The sequence below is a fragment of the Schistocerca piceifrons genome, chromosome 2, assembly GCF_021461385.2.
Source record: "Schistocerca piceifrons isolate TAMUIC-IGC-003096 chromosome 2, iqSchPice1.1, whole genome shotgun sequence".
Taxonomy (NCBI): Eukaryota; Metazoa; Arthropoda; class Insecta; order Orthoptera; family Acrididae; genus Schistocerca; species Schistocerca piceifrons.
This window is the reverse complement of record NC_060139.1, coordinates 706961380-706975438: the sequence shown is the minus strand read 5'-3', so window position 1 is coordinate 706975438 and position 14059 is coordinate 706961380. Positions and strand designations below refer to the sequence as shown.

The following is a 14059-nucleotide window of genomic DNA, read 5'->3' as shown; positions in this document are numbered from 1 at the left end:
CTCATACATTGCACATCACTATGAGTGCGTTGATATTGGCAGATAAGTATGCCGATGAGAATGAGATAATGAAATATTTCAATGTCTATTCCCAGATTGTACCATCCACTATCTAAACTGCTTATTCCCCAGTGCAAATACAATTTAACATATTTATTCAGCGAAAGGAAGTTCCAGTAATATTAAATATTTAACTTTCTAGTACTGTACTCACAACAGAAGCACAGCTTAAAAAGGAAAATATGTTCTCTCTTTCACATCCAGTGGTTCAAAAAGCTTTAATGGAATGAAACATTATTCATGACTTCCCAGCTATCAATGCTCCCACAGGAAAGTGACATTTCAAAATGTCAGACTGTATCGTAGTCAACTGCTGTTATGCTCTGGCTCACTGCTACTCCAATGTGGCAGCGCCACATCTCATCTTAGATCTGAAAAGGTGCACTCTGTTTGGCAGCATCAATGGAAACTCAACTGGCAGTATGTGCTACCCACTGAATGAAGCCACACACCCCTCTATAGCCCCAGGACAGAAAGCCATGAGGTGCTAGCGTGTATCCTCTACCCAGTAGATCAAATGTGTCAATATTCAGTCTTTTGATGTTTGATTTATGTTGCCATCTACTCACGCTGATTTAAGCAGGGAGAGGAAACTGTCACAGAGTAACATCAGTGGTTCACGATACTCTTTGCTTTCAGGTGTAGTAACTGCACAATGTGAAGATGGCAGAAACGATCTGCACACGAAGTGAGTGTTGGCATCCACTGCAGGACTACAACTATGAACAATGAAATGTGAGGCACCACTACCAGGAATATGTCAATGTACAGTGTGGACTACAGCGAAACATACATGAATGACTATTCTAAAAAAAACTCATTGAAGACTGAAAAAGAAGAAAGATTAGTTTTCTTATTCCTATTAACAAAGGAGTAATTAGAGGTAAAATGATAGTCCTAAATGGACTAAGATGGAGAAGGAAACTTGTCATACCCTTTTCAGAAGAAAACTGAATGGTACTTTCATTTGTCTTTGTAGGAATATGTAATGTTTGTTTTTGTCACGTTTATAATGGTATTAGGCAAATACAAATACAGTAAGTTTGGCTACATAGTAACCATTCTTCTGCTCAAAGAAATTAATGACCTTACAAGATATTCTCAAAATTCTTCCTTAGAAAGGTCAGAAAGCCCTGCATAATTAAAAATGGAACCAAAAGAAAATCATGAATTCAATGAAGAATTCACTGTGGGTTGACTGCTACCCCACAGTGCATAGGAGTCTTTGAATGGCATTTAAAATTAAAAGATTTAATGGCAATTTCATTTAGAAGGACAAATCTGGTAATGTGTGTATACTCTGTAAAGGAGACTCAGAAGAACACACACATACATGTAACATGGTAATAGAATTTCAGCTGAAGACACACACTTAATGTGATCAAATACATCAAATTATGAGCTCTGGGTAATTCTCCATGACCATAATTTCAAAGAACCACCTGATAATTGTTGCACAGAAGTTCCCAGTCCCAAATTTATACAACGCGCCTACAGGACTAGGACCGGCAATTCTTGCCATTTCAGTCCAGCTCAAGATTATTCGATTATTTAAGTCCATGTTTGGTCATATATTAGTTTATAAAGTTCATGACTGGATTCAGCTTTGTACCCATAATCATATCAGACTGTATCAGCAATGCACAGGTGGGTAGTCCTATGTGTCGCTGCTGTAATTGTTGGATCAGATGAAGGCTAAACAACAGAAACTGGTCATCAATTTTACTATTATGTGGTCTATAACTGAATTCATTACAAACTTCAATCTGTCTTCTCCACAGTTCCAAGCAGCCTTCTTTCTTCAAGTTTACTAGTAGTAATATCTAATTACATAGCTTTTTCATCAATGCTTTGCCACCTTATGTGACACCAAGTCAGCTCAAAAATTTGGCAAAATAAAACGGACAGAAATAAAGGAAAGAAAAATGAAAATCTTTACAGTAACTGCCTCCAAAGAAATAGGAGAAATAGGGGAACTATAAAGCAAACAGAATTTAAGCAAGTTTTCCTTAACTCTCTCATTTATTTTTCAGTTATGATTTACTGTGTAAAACTGTTACTTTTACTTACATACTCTAAAGTAGCCAATATTATAGGTAGTTAAAATCTCTTATGTAGTCTAACCTTTTCTTGTTGACTGCTTTACCTAATTACGGTTCAAACTCTGCACTTCCACTTTATCCACTGCGCAACTTTATGTCCCTGTGCTCCACATTTCTGCATAACTGAATCTGGCTTACATTCTTGTCTACATATGACCCTAATTGCCTATTGTGCTCTTACACAAATTCATTTTGAAAAATAAGCATTTCCATTTTGTTTGTCCCTTCCACTACAACTAACATCTCTCTACATCATCACTAAGTTCAAGGCAACTGCAGCTGTTGAATGAGAGTCAGCTTTTGTGTGGAGTATCTTAACAATGAAGCAACAACTGAAGAACAAAACTTTTCTTGTCACAATGTTAAAGTGTCCAAAAACTTACATCTGTCAAAAAGAAAAGAATTATCAGAAGGGGGAGAAAGGTGTTGTTCTGAAGGTCAAATTCACTGTAACAATGGTGCAGAGAGAGAGAGAGAGAGAGAGAGAGAGAGAGAGAGAGAGAGAGAGAGAGAGGGAACAAACCACACTGGATGAAAACAGTATATACAGATACTTAATGGTAAGAATGTTTGATTTGGAATACCGACTAGCACAGGAAAAAAAAGAGGCCATCAGACTCCATCATCATGTGTATGGTAATGTAATGTTGCAGCAGAGTTATTTTCCAAAATATAAGGTAGGGCACAGCGCAGTAGGACAAGTTTACAACCACATTGTGAATTAGCAAGCACTGTTTAGATGCGTGAAACCCCACCAACAAGCTATTGGCCCAAAGAAACTGACTCCTTCCACTCTCAGCATGTTTTAATGGGCTGAATGAAATTTGCAAAAAAGAAACTGTTATGAGCTGCCTGTTTCACACCCCTCATATATAAAGTACTGGCACTCTAGCAGAAATTCATATAATTATCAAGGCAAGTACATTAGCAGTTGTTACAATTCATTAGTAGCATACTCTACTAGTGCCACCTGACGTCATTCCTATTGCATTTTAATGCATATTTTGGCTCATTCCACATTAACGGGAGACAGTTCTTCATAAAAGGGTTTACGGAAAACAATGACTAAATGACTGACATATATTTAAGGTGTGTCCCATTACTAATGAACGGTAGTATTAAATGGCACTGGGAGAGAAGGAAGGGAGACTGGAGATAGATGCACAGCAATTTATGTCTGTTTTAGTTCTGTAAGTCTTGATCTATTGGCAACTCTTCATTTGAAAGTAAACACGACAGCTGAGAATAATGGCGAAAAGCAGGAGCAGGGCAATGTCAGAATGGTAACACAGTTATGACGACATCCAAGAGAAATTAACACTCCAGTTAAGAAGCAATGTAGTATACTGGAAGAAACAAGCTTATGACAAAAGATCTTTCAAAATCTGTTATCTCCTGCTGCATAAAATTTGTAATATTTATTTATTGATCATTTTATCACATTCGTGCTATAGAACTTGTCAACTACCAATGTGGCGATATCACCATTTGGCAAGACATTAAAGGTCTTCTAGGATAGATTGGTCTGTTCTTCAGTAGGAGTGAACGCGAACAACCATAGCATAAGAATCATGGTGCAATGAGGTACACGTTACAATTATGAAGTTGAGTTATTTGTAACAATTTTTCCCCTTTAAAAGTAATCTTGAAGTGTACATTTTGGAGTCAATTACTAGTACTTGTGGCATCAGTACATCTTGAGGCAGTTATTAATATAATGTGATCTAGCCAATCATGAGTCACCACATTCTAAATTAGCTGCCAGCCACACTAGATAATCAAATGAGCATTCCCCTTACACAATTTCTCAAATGCGAATTGTGAACACGCTCGCCCTATAAGAAATAACCTCTCACCAACAAGCAGGACACACATTCTTACTACGCAGTGCCACATTGTTTAATCAATCCCTGCAAATCAATGACAAAGAAGAATATACTTTTATTCTGGTGTCTCCTCAGAAGTCAAACAGTTCATTTCTTGACTATATTATTGACCTTATGCTCCAAGCAACTACATAAACTATTCCCAACACAACATTTACATAATTATCTGCTATTTAGTTTACCACGTACACAAGTGCACACTGAATCGTATCCCTTTTAACTCATGACGACTTGGGAACTAACTGCTACACGATACGATTCAATGCATGTACTAAATAAGGAGAAAATGATACCTTACATTTAACAATTAATATTACAGTATGTTCTCCAGTCTGAATATTATCTAACATATGATGACTGAAAACTTTGCTTGAACAAAATCCTTAGCAAACAAATACATGAAAGAAAGGTAACGAAAATGAAGAGCACTCACGTCTTCTTCTCATTAGGTGTTGCCGCCACCAGCTCATAAATCTGCGCTCCATTATGTGAAGTATTTACCAGGTACAGAGCATTTTGATCTGCAACAGAAAAAAATATTTTCCAATTGATTATAATTACATCCAGTGCATCTGTCTGCAGTAGTTGTTTTATATTACTTGCTAAAGACTGTATCCTCTTAGAAACCGTATTGATTTTATCATTGTATTCATTTATGAGTATTGAGAGTCTTTCTTTCTACAGCACTTTAAATGGAGTTGTATGATGGGTAAAATTATTTATGGTGTGATACGTAAGTGTGCAAATTATTTTGTATTTTGTTTGTTAAATGCATGAGACTGACAACATCAACACAGACCCCATTAACATTTTCTTTTAAATTAAGCACTGGTATTACTACAAATGAACTTCATTCAGAATCATTGTTTTTAAAATGTCAAACAATCAATAAATCAATCAAGTCCAATCATATTGGATGGTAAGGTTAAGAGAGAGGTAATGTTAACACTGAAATGGGATAATTTATAGCAAAACTTGCACTGATGAAGATGTGAACTCTATACTAAGGGATCTACAACACAGTAACAAATGTCAGCCCTGTACTGAATAGCATCTTCCAACAGGATTAACCCCTAGACCATGCACTATGAAATGGATCTGAGGTCATCCATTGCCTCACCACAAGTGTTCTCTGAAATTAGTTTGGGCTGCCTGGAGTGCTGCACTGCATGCTCTATGAATAGTGCTTGGGGAAACTGGTGACAATGTGACCAGAAATATATTTACACTCTTTCTATTATTCGCAGTGACAGACTACACCAAATCAAGAGGAAGGAAACAGTGTACATGAACGCGTATGTTATCCTCAAATACAAAGGCAAAATGAATGGCACTGACTTAGCTGATCAATACATGACAAATTATACCACAACAAGCAAATTTCTCTAAAAATATTACATAAAGCAATTCTGCCAAATGATGGACATTGCACCTCCACATTCATCTTTGGTTTACAAGAAACTCAGTGAGAAATTCGGGATAACTGGTTTCCTACTTCAGCTTAATGAAAGTTAACTTAAAAAATGCATTTGCGAGTCTTTCCTCTCAGCAAAGCAATTTAGCTTGTCCTTGCCAAGTCTCAGACCCAACACAACTGGTGGATCAACCTTTTCCTAAATAATTTCCTTCTACTGATAAGAAACTGGCACCAGTGAGATATACCTAGTGTGCTGCAACAAAGAAGACATTAATAGGAAGAAAATAAGAAAGACAAATATTTATTGTGAAGAGTGCGATGCTGGACTATGTGCAATACCCTCCCTTTAGCTATACCATATGAAAAATAATTTATAAATAATTGTTGTATAAGAAAACTGTAAAATAATTGTTCTATAAGAAAACTGCATTTACTAGCTCCTCCAATAATATCCTGCTTGAGACTATTCAAATAAGCCAAAAGTAATTTACTTGCATAGGCTTCCACAGCCTGTCAGTTGATGAATTTTTTTTTTTTTTTTTTGCGAATGGTACCATGTCATAATGTAAAACACTATACTGGAGACATCAATGTTTTGGCCATTGTTACAATGACCCAGGGGGAGGACACTGTAGTAATGGTCATAATTTTGATTTATCCGGTATAGTTTTTTTACCATCTCACACTACACCATGCTCTGAAAACTGATGTCAAAAATTATTTCTTGTATTTTAATAACATACACTGCTGCTGCCAAAAGGTTTGAGTTGTTGCCAAATAACAATTGCAATAATCATTTGCTTTGGAAAAAGGCATTCTGAACCATGCCAGCACCAAGGAAGTGTCATGAGGCAGAAGAATAATTTTGTGGGTGGGAACAGATAGCTATTAACAGTAGCAAATGAAATGATCATGACTGATATGCAAGAATCTGCCTACTTGTGAGAAGTTGGACATACTCATGAAACTGAATAAAAAGTGGACAGAACAATTTATGTCAAACACAAACTATAGTCATGGAACTATCAGCCCAACAGAATGACTTAAATATTCTTCTACACTGAGTTTATGTGGAGGCGCACAGGACGCCACAATACACGAAGGCATTTGTTTGTCAATAGCTGCACACTTTTAAAAAAAATTATGTGAATTATTCTTATTAATGTTTACCAAGTCATGCACTTCAAAGGTCTGTTATTTCAGAGCATATGCACACAAGTGCAACTGAAATCGATTGAGAGCTATACAAATAATAATCTATAAATCTGTTTGAAAAGTTTTGGTAAGTAACTAGATGCTAAAATATCAGAACAAAAAGTACAGGAAAGAACATTTAGAGTATTTACAAAGCCTAGGGGTCTATACTAAATAGACTTTACAGAATGACAAAATTTTCCTCCTGTGTGCCTTCAATGTTACTTATATCAATAAAACAGCAAGAAGTTTTTATGGTGAGTCACTTAATAACAAACAGCAAAAAATGACAGTCTGCATCCACAAAGGTGGTAGAATTTGATATCAGTAGTTTAGGAAATGAGAATCTTAGATGAACACTGCTTTGAGTCACAAGGTTATATAATCATCAAAGGAAAAATAAAAACAAAAATAAATAATAAATAAATAAATTAATAATAATAATAAAACACCCTTAGGCAGGTAGATTTTGGGTTCAGTTATGGACTTCAATTTCCCTACAACCTGACCATCTACTCTTTCTTTTTGCTGTGCAAATTAAGGTTTACACAGTGGTGAACATACATGTACCAACCAATCAATCAGGTAAGACACTTTGAAGAGCGAGACACATTCTGAAAGGAGCAAGAGGATATCCTCTCCAAAGTACATAACAAATACGTCATCATTCTGCTTGGAGGCTTCAATGCCTAGCATACCTAGAAAAAAAAAAGTATCAGAAGATTGTCGGAAACTAACCAGCTCGCAGGTGAACCAATTACAAAGAGAGAACAGAAGATACGCCGAACATTCAGTCTGATTTTAAATTCAACTGCTTTGAACCACCTGCCCAGGAAGCAGAAGATCTGGACATCTTCAAACTCCAACTTTGGAGAATTCCAAATTGACTATTTCACCACTGCATGGAAGGCACAAAAAGAGAATCAGAAAGTAAAGACTGTGAGAAATACCAACCTGGTCACAGTTTAACGTTTATGTTTGAACGTAAATGATCTCATTCCAATACCAAGGAGGTCAGTCCCAGAAAAAATTATAAATGTGATGGAGACAAGCGAAGGAGAAACCAAGTATTTAGCCACTAGTTGGAAACTGCAAGTCTGGAGACAGGAACAACTGCAAGGAGCTATATTCAAAGCAGCTAAGAAAGCATTCTTACTGGGGTAATGAATGTGATGCAGCAGAGAGGTTGTTTGGCAAAAATGGAATTTCCAGGAAAATGAAACCAACAGGGTCAACACACCAAACATGAAAAACTCTGTATTAAAAACTATCTGCAGGACGAATCATACACACATTTAAAAAGAATCAGTTAGTACAAATCAAACAAAACTTCGAAAAAAATAAGACATGACATAATTTTGATAAAATGGACATGTAACTGACATACAACAACTCTGAACTTATACAACCCTTTGGGCCTATAGTCCAGAGATTTCAGAAGGGGAAAAAAATCAGCCCATAGTGATCAAGGTAATTGCTAGAATCTATCCATTTATCTTTAACAGCTCCTAAAGTTTGAGGCTCCAGATATCACATCCAAACATCCTCATAGATCTGTCTCCATTCAAGAAGGATTAAATCAAGATTATCATCCAAACACTGAAAGACACTAAGGAACAGGGTGAATATATGATAATTGCTGAACTGTGGAAGACTGCAGGAGATAATGCAATTGATAAACTTGTTGCAATTATTCATGATATTTGGGAAAGTGAGAAACAGCCAACTTTCTAGCAGATGGACCTCTACTGTAATTCATCCACTACATTGGAATGGGGATAGAATCGATGTAAGCAACTACCTAGACACCCCTCTCCCACTAACCATTTACAATATCCTCTCAAAAGCTCTACAGAACAGGGCAGGAAAACAAACTGGTCCACAATTGGGAGAATACCAATGGGGCTTCAGGAAGGGATGACCAGGTGCTCAGCAGATTAAGAATCTGAGTCCATTCCTTCATAGCTGACACTCAGCAACATGGGATTTGTGACGACCACCTTCACTTTCAGGAAGGTGTGTTCCTCACTAATCGAACTACCCTACTTCAAATCTTGAAGAATTTAGCCTAGATAACAAGACAAAAAGCATGACCAACACCACCTCCGAACTGAAGTTCAGGGGAGATACATCCAATGCCCTTAAAATTAGATTAGGAGTGAGAGAACACATGGATAGTTGCTTCTATTATTCAATTTTTTTTCCCCCACCCAGAGAAGATAATCTGAAATGGTGGAAATAAATGAACAATTCAAAAATATTTGTGTGTATTTCTGTAGCTATTAAGGTTTCTAACTTTATTTGCACATCATTGTAAAAAGGAGCTCAAAGACTTTTATGCATGTTTGTACAACTGAGTGTGGGCACCATTTGCAGCTCTACATATACTGGAACAATTTTAGACTTATCACCAAATGTTCGTAAGTATGACACGTGTTATGGCCCCTACTGTGACATATACCAGCTGTCTCAAATGTACCAGGTATTGGACCCTTCTTCTGCAAACAACTCCTTGATAAACACTCATGCACTGTAGTCCAGTAGAGTCATATCAGGAGACTGCGAGGGAGGGAGGGGGGGGGGGGGGTGGAGGTGGCAGCGGTAACACTCAGGAAATGTCTCCACGAGAAATGTGGTACACATCCACATGATAATGTGGTGGGGCACCATCCAGCTGGAAAATGATGTCAGGAGGCATCTGTGCAACTGCATAGTTTGCCACCATGTCTTGATAGGTGTACCCTCCTGTCACAGGTGTGTATGAGCCACACGACTCGACACTGGTCATGAAATGGTGACTATCTTGGAGTGTGTGTCCATCTGTTACATATTTACCTGGCAATATAAAATGTCAAGTTCTTTTGTTATAATGATTTCTTTGCATACACTGGAAGCCTGCATATGAATTTACATGAAAGTTCTCTGGTTAAGTTACCATATGAGATTGTAAAAAAATATTACTGATGAAACCAAGTTTCAGCCTTGATTACACCAGCTTTACTCTGGGGCCACTGACTAGTAGATCCAAAAGGAGGTCACTGCAACCATTGTTACCCAACATCAAGGTGAATAGATTGAGACTAACCCATCAGAGAAAGAAGACTTTGTGACATGCATTATCAACCTGAAGGTACCCCACTAACTACATACATCTGCAATAATAGATCAATGTCCTTAAATGCCTAAGTACTGTTATTTGACTGGAGGTTCTGTATGTGGCAGAGGGACTTAAATGAAAAAGAAATGTCCAATGGAAAGACCTGAAGCCAAATAAAGAAATACTTTGAGAAAAATCCTTGTGTTGATGGAAAAAAAGGGGAGGGGAGAGACACTACAGAACACATCACAGCCATGAACTACGTAAGTATGTCGAAGATCAGTGACTATGATGATAAAAGATGACATAGACATTTCTAGTTGGTGTGATGAATGGCAGCTGGCCCTAAATGTAGAAATATGTAATTTAATGCAGACGAGTAGGAAAAACAAACTTGTAATGTTCGGATACAGCGTTAGTAGTGTCCTGTTTGACACGGTCACAGTGTTTAAATAGCTGGGCATAATGTTGCAAAGTGATACGAAATAAAGCAAGCATGAGAGGATTGTGGTAGGGAAGGAGAGTGGTCGAGTTTAGTTTATAGGGAGAATTTGAAAGGAGACCACATACAGGATGCTAGTGAGAGTACTCTTGAGTCCTGCTCAATTTTGTGAGCATTGCACCAGGTCAGATTGAAAGAAGGCATCAAAGCAGTTCAGAGGCAAGCTCCTAGATTTGTTTTTGGTAGGTTCAATCAGCATGCAAGTGTTGTGGGTACGCTTTGGGAACTCAAGTGGAAATCCCCGGAGAAGAACACTACTGAGTAAGGTCTGAGAACTGACATTTGAAGGTGACTGCAAAGTGATTCTACTGCCGCTAACACACATTTTGTGTAGGGGCCACACAGATATGGTATGAGAAATCAGGTCTCATACACAGGCATCGCTCTATCTGCGAGTGGAACAGGAAACGTAATGGCCAGTAACAGTACAGCATACCCTCTGCTACACACTGAGTGGTAGCTTGCGGAGTGCGTATGTAGATGTAGATTAAGATTATTCAAAAGGCGGAGGATTGCCTCTTATGGCCATGTAACGCGAATGTACGCAGTGAAGGTATCTAAAAGGATGTTAACATACTTGCAACATAAGAAAGCCCAATGGGTGTGGTTCACCAGTTTAAAAAAGGTAAAGGAGACCTGAAAATTACTCTTCCAGATATCCCAGAGCACAATGCCCCAAATGAAAAAGTAAGAAAAAAACAAAGATTATCAGCAAAAGCTTAAGATAAGGAACATGTGAACCCACAAGAGAAAAAGACCAACAACAGAAAAAAATGAGTCTTTCCAAGTCAGCAACTCAGAAGGTACTGCTTCTTTCTTAGATATGGGCTTTAACTTGCACCCATACCAGCTCAATTGATTGTAGTGGCAGTGATATGGAGGTAACAAGATTACTCTGTGACCAAGCTGTCTTGCCAGTTCATGTATCTCTTAAGTGTGGTATTTAAGCTTGTATGCACTTACGAGCATGAGTAACTCTGCCCTGGTCTGTGATGCTGTGTGAGGAATTCCATTAGATGACAACCATGAAACAATTTCATCTTTCTTGGTATTTGAAGTAGGAGCCTTATTCACTTGTACAGAGTGCACGCTTGCGTTGTCCATGACAATAACAGAATTCTCTTCCATGTCCGGAAGTAGCTGTTACACAAACAACCGCGTGAAGAAAGCATAGGTCATTTCAAAGCGATAGTCATCTGATTCCTTGGTCTTCGATGTTTTAAATATTAATTTACTCTCTGGTATGAAGCCTGTCTCTGCAGAACCAGTGTGAAGCACAATAAGGCGTCTCCCTTTTCCCACAGGAACCTTCAGGCCACCAACATCATCACTTGTCTTCCAGCACACTAGTCTTGAATTGTTCTGGTGAACGTATGTTTCATCAAGATAATAAATACATGATTTTCCGGCTTGTTTTATCTCGTGCATTTCTCTCAAGAACACAGTTCTTGCTGCTACAATGTCACTTCTCTGTAAGAGCAGTTTTCTTCCATCATTGCTGTTTCTGTATTTAAATCCCTTCTCCCCTAATATTCTGTGCATGGCAGATTCGCTGCAGTTGAAACTTTCAGCTTCTTTCATGCAGGAACATACGGTAATTTATCTGCCGTAGGATATTTACCTTGGCTATACATGTCAAATATTTTGCGCTGTAATACATTCCTGCTGAAATTGTCGAGCTCACTTACGAATTTCTTTCGATTTCGGTGCTTACCAGGTGACTTAAAAATACGTGATTCATTCTCTTTGGCTTCACTGGCAATCTGTTGTACAGTTCTCAAACTGATACCACATGCCTTAGCTGTTTGTTCTTGGCACTTGGCAACATATGCAATGCTTTTTTGTCAGTTGTGGCTGCCACTTCCAGCTCCCGTCTAAAGAACTGATACATGCAAAATATTATTTCTCTCACCTGCCTGTGTAATACTGGGTGATATTTGCTGTTGCCATTCATATTACCACAATACCTTGCAATAACTTCCGAAAAAGCACCACACACAATGCTAAAACCAGTCGTAAACCTGCTCTGCACAGAATGACATTAAATTGGGTGCTCACTACAGCTGACTGACTCCTATTGGTCAGCAGGTCATGTGACTTCTGTGTTACTGAGCATCCAAGTCCTCACCCACCAAGTTACATGACGCCTACTCTAGTAGTGCGAACGGCTGAACGCAAGAATATCAAGAGCTCAGATGGAAAACCAGTCCTAAGCAATGAAGGGAAAGCAGAAAGCTGAGGGTCTATACAAGGGCGATGTACTAGAGGACAATATTATGGAAATGGAAGAGCATGTAGATGAAGATGAAATAGGAGGTACGATACTGCGTAAAAAATTTGACAAAGCACTGGAAGACCTAAGTTGAAACATGACACCAGGAGTAGACAACATTCTGTTAGAGCTACCAATAGTCTTGGGAGAGCCAGCCATGACAAAACTCTTCCATCTGATGAACAAGATGTACGAGACAGGAGAAATACCCTCAGACTTCAGGAAAAATATAATAATCCCAGTTCCAAAGAAAGCAGATGCTGACAGGTGTGAATATTATCAAACTATCAGTTTAATAAGTCACAGCTGCAAAATACTAACATGAATCATTTACAGAAGAATGGAAAAACTGGTAGAAGCCGACCTCCGGAAAGGTCAGTTTGGATTCCGGAGTAATTTCTGAACACGCAAGGCAATACTGCCCCTATGACTTCTCATGGAAGATAAGTTAAGTAAAGAGAAATCTAAGTTTATAGCACTGGTAGACTTAGAGAAAGCTTTTGACAATGTTGATTGGAATACTCTCTTTCAAATTCTGAAAGTGGCAGGGGTAAAATACAGGGGGCGAAAGGCTATTTACAATTTGTACAGAAGCCAGATGGCAGTTGCAAGAGTCAAGGGGCATGAAAGAGAAGCAGTGGTTGGGGAGGGAGTGAGACAGGGCCATTCTCTGATGTTATTCGATCTATATACAGAGCAAGCAGTAACGGAAACAAAAGGAAAACTCAGAGTAGGAATTAAAGTCCAGGCAGAAGAAATAAAAACTTGGAGGCTTACTGACGACATTGCAATTTTGGAGAGACAGCAAAGAACTTAGAAGAGCAGCGGAACGGAATGGACAGTGTCTTGAAAGGATGATATAAGATGAACATTGAGATAATCAGAACAAGGATAATGGAATGCAGTCAAACCAGGTGATGCTGAGGGAATAAGATCAGGCAGTGAGACACTTAAAGCAATAAATGAGTTTTGGTATTTGGAAAGCAAGATAACTGATGATGATCGAAGTAGGGAGGACATAAAATTGTGGACTGTCAATGGCAAGAAAAGCATTTCTGAAGAAAAGAATTTGTTAATGTCAAGTATAGCTTTAAGTCTCAGGAAGACGTTTCTGAAAGTATTTGTATGGCACGTAGTCATGTATGGAAGTGAAACATGGAAAATAAACAGCTTATACAAGAAGAGAATAGAAGCATTTCAAATGTGGTGCTACAGAAAAAAAGCTGAAGATTAGATGGTTAGGTCACGTAACTAATGAGGATAAACTGAATAGAATTGGGGAGACGAGAAATTTGTGGTACAACCTGACCAGAAAGGATCGGATAGTAGGACACATTCTGTGATATGAAGGGATCACCAATTTAGTACTGGAGGGAAGCAAGTAGAGGGAGACCAAGAGATGAATACAGTAAGCAGATTCAGAGGGATGTAGGTTGCAGTAGTTACTCTGAGATGAAGAGCTGCGTCAAACTACTCTTTGAAATGAAGACCACAACAACAATAACAACAAGTACTCTTTGCGTATCAAC

The 14059-nt window shown here is 38.2% G+C and overlaps 1 protein-coding gene across 1 annotated transcript in view; it reads right to left on the bottom strand.

The window, feature by feature from the left end:
* The window catches only part of LOC124775767 (rho guanine nucleotide exchange factor 12), a 1141602-nt gene that overhangs the window by 186308 nt on the left and 941235 nt on the right, over positions 1 to 14059 (bottom strand). The window contains exon 28 of the mRNA XM_047250599.1: positions 4482 to 4569. Coding sequence (XP_047106555.1) covers positions 4482 to 4569 — 88 coding nt within the window. The remainder of the gene's footprint in view (positions 1 to 4481; positions 4570 to 14059) is intronic.